At 39.7% G+C, this 7,472-nt stretch overlaps 1 protein-coding gene across 1 annotated transcript in view; it reads left to right on the top strand.

The window, feature by feature from the left end:
* Positions 1-75: 75 nt before the first annotated feature.
* ARL3 (ADP ribosylation factor like GTPase 3) overlaps positions 76-7,472 on the top strand; it is a 37,959-nt gene continuing 30,562 nt past the window's right edge. The window contains exon 1 of the mRNA XM_002913889.4: positions 76-247. Coding sequence (XP_002913935.1) covers positions 245-247 — 3 coding nt within the window. The 5' untranslated portion in view covers positions 76-244. The remainder of the gene's footprint in view (positions 248-7,472) is intronic.

Below are 7,472 nucleotides of genomic sequence, written 5' to 3'. Positions count from 1 at the left end.
CTTTAACCATTCGCAGGGTCTCCACCAGCCGGCAGCCGCCTCCAGTCGCTCCAGCAGCCCGCCTGCGTAGTGGGAGGGCACTTTGGCGCGCTTGCGCACTTTGGAAAAAGAGGAGCTGGACCCCGCCCCGTACGGCTGCTTTGCTCCTCCGCTGTGCGTGCGAGGGACGTCGGGGGCGGTGCCGCAGCAGTTGCCCCTGGTAACGGGGAGGCAGGAGGAGGAGGAGGAGGGACTCGGCGGGAGGATGGTGAGTGTGGGGGCCCGGGCCCCTCTGGAGCTGGCCGGTCACCCCCCTCCCGTCCTCAGGCGCAGGGCGGGGCACTGCACTTGAAGCCAAGGAGGGAATGGGACGGCGCTCAGTCTGATGTCTGGGTTCTAGATTGGTTTCGGGTGGCAGTGGGGGGCCCCGAAGGTGGGCCCTTGGAAGGAGACCGGGCCTGGGGAGGAAGGCGGGGCTTGCAGCGGGTCCAAAGCTAGGGGAAGGGGCTGAAATGTTGCGTGGCTATCCCGGTACAGAGCCGGGGCTCCATCATGACTAGGGACTGAGGCGAGGGCGGATCCGAGGGACTGCGGAAAGCAGCCTCCGCATGCAGGCTTAGATCTTCCTAGGGAATCCGCCTCCCCGCACCGCTGGAAAGTGGGTCCACCGAGGTCCGGCCAGAAGCGGGGAGAAGGGTCAGCGCTACTGTCTTTGAGGTCTCCCCCGCGGTACCAGGGGAGATGGTAGCCTAGCTCTCCTCTTGCTCGAGATGTGCGGGCCTCTGGGGGGAGGGGTGTAAATCCCAGGACACAAAGAGGTACCGCTTGTAAGGGGTGCCGGGTGAATTTTACGCCGTCTTGGTGCCTGCGTGGCAAGCTCACTTCTGCAGCAACGAGTTATTTATTTGCTGAGAGTCCTGTAAAGTCTGGTTGTTGCTAATGACCGATTTTCCCTTCAATACTTAATCCATATTGATGGAGGCAAATTTGCTGCCCGGTCCTTAGTATTTCATTTCAGACCTGTTGCAATCTTTTACATATGACCACAACAGAATCAAAGATCTTAATCTCACCTTGGGATCTCCAAACTAAAAAGAACGGGAAATTAAAACTGGACTGGCTGTCAATTGGCTTTTCTGTCAGACTTAAAGCTTTCCCAAATTGTGAATTATGATGTGTGACAGATTTGACCGTTGACATGCTGTTCCTTGTTGATTTCTGTGCAGTTAGATGGAGGGTATTGAAATGGAATTGAGTAGTTTTAGAGCAAGTCCAAGCAAAATTGACTTTGAAGCGTTTAGAATAGGTTGGTTCGCTTACAAACTGCACAGAGCCAGGCACTCCATCTGAACAGTTACTTCCCCACACCGCGGACCTTTTTGACGTTTAGAAATGTCGAACCATGTCCATTAATTGATGAAGAAAAGACTAGATGTCTGCAAGGGGGAAAAATGCATGCACCTTTGGTCAGATTATCCTATGAGTAAATTTTGATAGGAAAAAGAATTGATTTTACATTGTCAGATTGTTAAAGAAGTAGAATTATTTGATCTGAAGTTGCCAATCACATTTCACACTTGCTACATTGCAGTCTTATCAACCTCAGGCTAAACAGATTTTTACATGTTTTCTTTTTATTAATCATTCATACATGAGCTGTCCATTTAAAGGCTAAGTTTTTCTCAACAAATGAGTACAAACATAAATATTTACACAGAAAATAACTAGAATTGGAATGAAAAAGGCATGCCAAACCAACAGAGAATGAGATGTCATCATAAATGAGAAACGCATGAGAGTTGGCTAACTTTTCCCAGTTTGTTTATCAATTAAGTGGACTGTGTAATTTCATGATTGTTTAATTTATAATTACAGGCCACAATAAATTAACCACAGCTCATGTTTCCAGGTGCAGTTTGACACTGTAGACAGCAAATTGACAGTGCTTCAGCACTATTGTATACAACTGTTGTGTTCATTGATCAAGACAGATTTTGTTTCTCTTTTTCTTTTTTCCTAAAATGAACAATATGAAATTAGGGCAAATCATTCTGGATTCTTTATCTGGTTTCCCAAATACATTTTTTTTAATCTCCAAAAGTGTAAGCTATTCTTAGAACTGAAAGTGGAACGTAGAATTTAAACCATCAGTGATGTGATTAAGTGTGTCGCATCTGGTATCCCACCCATCCCTGTGATAACTGTACAACTGAAGACTGAGTCCCAGGTTTTTGTTTTTGCTTTTTAAGCATTCAGCTATGACTAATACATTTTATTTCTTATTTTAAAAACCCAAATGTTTTCTCTGAACTTTTAGTCAGCTATTTTAGCCCTGCCTTTTGATATCAAGTCTTTGGTGAAATACTAAGATGACAGTAATGTTAGTGCATTAAGTAATCACTGCTATTTAACAGATGACTCCTTCACTCAGAAATTATTTATGGAGTACTTTCTACATACATGAACCTAGTGGTAGTCAGCAAGCATGTTCAGCATTTGAAGACTGTTCCTAAAATGGTGTTTTCTGGTCAGAAAATGGTCAGTGAAAAGTTAAAAAACAAAACAACCAACACAGCTACAGCTTTGAGTGTCTACTATGCACTACACTTTACATACATTATCTCACTTAATCTTCATAGCATTTTTCTTAAGGTATAAGTATTGTTCCCGTTTTTAGGTGTCCAGGGTTACACATGTAAGAAAGGTGAATTCAAGTCTATGAAATTCTGAAGCCCATACTGTTCTTTATTTTTTTATTTTCTTTTTTTTAGTAATCTCTACCCACAATGTGGGGCTTGAACTCACGATCCAGAGATCAAGAGTTGCATGCTCTACTGACTGAGCCAGCCAGGCGCTTCCGACCCCCAATGTTTTTGTTAGGACTCTGGTGAGGTGTGAACCCACTCTTGCTGAGGAAATACCCATATTTTGTTCCTCAGGAAACATTGTATTTATTTAGTAGAGAGATGAGGAGAAAGAAGAACCTTGGGTGAGGTTCTCCCTGTCAAAGCTATAGGAATTCCTGAAAGTTAATAAGGTGTCCCTGAGCAGCATAAATTTTTTGTTAAAGAGGAAAAGATACATTGAGTCAGTTCCATTTAAGCTAGTTATGGGGAGTGCGTGTACTTGACAGTCGGCTTACTAATTTTAATATATAAATCTTAACTGCTCCTCACAGCCACATACACTTTCCATCCACCATCACATTCCTCTCACCGTCCACCACCCCAGTTTCTCTGAATGACCTAGTTTGTATCATTTTAGGTCAGTGCACCATGCCTCTGCCAGTAGTTGAGTTTAAGCTGATTTTGAGGCAGATAAAATATCTGTAGTCAATAGCACATCTTTTCATGATTTGCCTGTAGAAAGTTTGTTTAGATGTTTTATGACTGAGTCAGACCACTTCTGTCCACCAGGGTGCAGATGACTTATATGCACACATGCTGATAATAGACTTTATGCAATGAACTGAAGTTCTGATTTCTTAGATTGCCTTTAATGTCAAAGGAGTACAAATCCTACATAGAAATCATGTCTGTTTTGCTCACTGTTGTCCCTGGGGCACATTGTGGATATTTAACGTGAATCAAGGAAGGAAGGAATAGGCATTTTAACCAAAAATGCACTTTAAAAATTCATTTCCTTGTATTTGTACTGCAAAACTCAGCCCCATAATAAAATTAACTTCTAACGGCTGTCTCCCTTCATCTGACATTTAAAATAAAGTATGGACACTTATGTTTAGAAACATAGACTTATTCTGCTTCTTTCCTCCAGCCTCTTAAATCAGCTTACTTTGTACCTTTCAGGCAGAACTCTGATACCTATAAATATCCTCTTCCCTATTTAGCAAACCCTGATAATCCCGTGATCCCCTGTCCTCAGTAGTTGGGTTAAGATGTTACTGTACTGTATTTGCATTTGTCTTCCCTAGACCATGCTTCAGATGCCATTCATCATTTTGATAGAAGGAAATAGTAGCTGGGCTTTCCATTTCTCTGTAATTTCACTTAATGGTGACGCATATGAACTTATTGTTTCCTGATAAGGAAAAGCACTCATTAGAGATGTAGAAGTATCATTTTTTGATAACTTTAGGTTAATAAAGTTTAGATATAGTTAGAATGTTTTTCTCTTCTGTGCTTTGCTTCTCTCCTTTTAAGATGGATAGAAATTACTTTCTCTTCATTGTTCAATTTTAAATATAATGAGTGTGTAAAAAGTCTCAGCCTGCAGAAAACAGTATTTTTATTTACAGATTTGTTTTAAAAGACGAGACACGTGAAGAAAAACCTAAAACATTCATTTTGAACCTTGAAAATATTTTATAGAAACATCTTTCATGATTTCTACAGTCAGAGATAATGCATGAGAATTTTACCTGTACTCTTGCTTCATGTACTGATGTGATAAATTCCGGTTATTTTAGAATTTTATTGGAAGAGGTAATGAGGACATCTAATCAAGAACTCACTCAAGTACAATGTGTTTTCCCTGTTCTAGCCTTTTTATATTACCAGTCCCCTGAGGATCTCAGAATTCTAATTTTAACTGTTCTGAAAGGTGGTATTATAAATGAGTGATTGCAATGTAGCTAATAGAAGCCAGGGAGACTTCTCATAAATATAATTTAAAAAAAAGAGTGGTGTCAAAGTATTCAAGGCCAGATAAGATACAAACAAAAGAAAAGAAAAATGTCATGCCAAGGGGGGGGGGGGAAGAATACCTGCCCATCTTTTTGTTTGTTTGAAATCTATTCAATCACTCTTGCCTTAATCTTTTGGTATAGAATTTGTCTTTCTGTCTTAAACTAAATCTTCCATCTTATTGCTGGAAAAAATTGAGGCACAGAGAGGTTAATGTAACCCTTAGCAAGTCAGTGCAAATACAGAATACTACAAGTGGTAAACAAAGAGTCTCTGAGGCAGAAAGGAATTCTTAATAATTATGCATATTTGCATATCATTGTCCAAAGACTCAGTTGTTGAGAATTATTTCACAGAATGGTTATTTGATCTTAGTGAACAGGCTGGTTTGAATTATTGCCTGGTGCAATAAGGATAAAAAGAAAATATAACCATTTTATATAATTCTAAGACTCAGCTTGAAGGAATTTCTGCTTGGGCTGGGAGATTAGATTATATGCCCTTTAAACTCTGGAATTCTTTGATTCTTGTTACTCATGCCTCATTGGAACAAGACTGTCAGCTGCAGGACAGAACAAATAACTATCTTATACGATTTTTCTTATGTTCGTAGCTAAAAGCGATATGGTTTATTTCTAGCCAGTAAAAAAAATGATAAAAACAAGAAACAAATATTATATCAAATTACTAGTCAAAAATACCCTGGTTATATTGTGATTGTTTTTATTCTTCATGACTGACTTTGACAATGTTCTCACCTTTCTGTTGTATCAGATTCTTCATCTGAAAAACATAATTTATGCCATGCACTATCCTATAAGGTCTTGTGAAAATTAGATGGTAATAGTTTTGGGGTGTTTTTTAGATGATAGAGTATTTTGAATGCTGAAGTCTTAAATGTAAGCTGAAATAAAGTCTTAAACAATTTTATACAACTTTTTGTTTTGGAGTGTGTGTGTGTGTGTGTGTGTAGCACAGTAAAATCTGGCACTTACTTGGGTGGATAATTGTATTTAATTCAACGACTATTATCTAACTCTTCTTCATGTTCATTAAAGGAAGATCTAAGGGAAATAAATTACCTTGCCATAGAATCCAGTGAGGTTAAATTTGTGCTAACACAATAAAGAATGATGAAGAAATTCATTGATTCGACATATTTGCAATACTTCAAAATGGAGTAAATGTATCTATTTAAAGGACATATGGAGTAGCTGGTTTTCAAAGATCTTACCACTGTAAAATTGTATGAAGTCAATGTTTTCCTTTCCTTCAAGTTCCTTTTACTCCTGCTATTCTTGCCTTTATTCAATATTATATTTTCCATCACATAAAAAGGAGAATACTGATGCACAGGTTTAGGGTATCTCTCATGCTCAGTTGTAATTAGGGAATAAAACCTGTAATGTTTGCTGGCTTTTCTTTTATGGACCAACTATCCACAAGATATAACTGTTAAATGATAGATGTATTGTTAATTTTATGTAAACATCCTCCCATTCAGGTCCAGTTACGACAGTATGTTCATATTTGTCCAACCTCCAAACTTTTCTCCTAGCCCCTGCCCATCCATTGCCCACCAGATTTTTGCTGCATTCTGACACTAAGTAAGTGAAGAACTTTGGAGGGATTTTTGTTTGTTTGTGTTTTAAAGATTTATTTATTTATTTTAGATAGAGAGAGAGAGAGAGAGGGAGAGAGCAAGAGTGCATGAATGGGGGGAGGGGCAGAAGGAGAGGGAGAGAATCCTCAACCAGACTCCCTGCTGAGCATGGAGCACGACACAGGGCTCCCTCCCAGGACCCCGAGGTCATGACCTGAGCTGAAATCAGGAGTCAGCTGCTCAACTGACTGAGCTGCCCAGGTGCCCCAAGTGAAGAATATTTTTAATCTCGTCCCTCCACATTTTGGGGCTAAGAATATAAAAAAACTTTTAATTTTTAACAACCCAAATAAAAAGTGGGCAAAATATATGAACAGATAGGTATCTTACCAAAGTAGACATACAGATGGCAAATAAGTATGTGAAAAGATGCTCAATCTCTGAAGGTTCTGCCTCTAACTGTGATGAAGATAGACTTGAAAATGGCAAGGTTCCTGAATGAGTAATATTTTTTAATTGATGTACCTTAAAAATATCTTTCACAAGGAAATTAACGGATTTAAAAGTAGATTGCTTGGGGGGCACCTGGGTGGCACAGCGGTTAAGCGTCTGCCTTCGGCTCAGGGCGTGATCCCGGTGTTATGGGATCGAGCCCCACATCAGGCTCCTCCGCTGTGAGCCTGCTTCTTCCTCTCCCACTCCCCCTGCTTGTGTTCCCTCTCTCGCTGGCTGTCTCTATCTCTGTCGAATAAATAAATAAAATCTTTAAAAAATAAAAATAAAAAAATAAAAGTAGATTGCTTGGGAATGCATTAATGTTGGCAGAATCAGTATCCTATCAAGTAAGTGCCAGGCATTGTGGGAGACCGAAACTGTAACCCTTACCTCAAGAAACTTCACTCTAGGAGAAGAATACAAAAACCAATTACCTATAGTCTGATATGATGTGTGCTCTAAGTGTATACGAAGGGCTTTAGGAACATGAATTGAGTAGTAGTTCACACTCCCAGAAGATGTGGGGTGACTGCTAAATTGAATTAATAGGAGGAACAGGAATAAGTCATACTATTGATTGAGTTGCTGAATTTGCTGAAGTACTTCTGCCAAAACTTAGAAGGAGGAAGCAAATGGAATAAATGACATTGAACTGGAAAATAATACTGTGAGCACTCCACAACCAAGAACTTTTTTCAAGGAGGAGAAGATATTCTGATATCTACTAATATCAAAGTCAGTGCCCCAAA

The sequence above is a fragment of the Ailuropoda melanoleuca genome, chromosome 6, assembly GCF_002007445.2.
Source record: "Ailuropoda melanoleuca isolate Jingjing chromosome 6, ASM200744v2, whole genome shotgun sequence".
Classification (NCBI taxonomy): Eukaryota; Metazoa; Chordata; class Mammalia; order Carnivora; family Ursidae; genus Ailuropoda; species Ailuropoda melanoleuca.
Note: the sequence above shows the minus strand (reverse complement) of the source record. Positions and strands in the feature narration are given on the sequence as shown.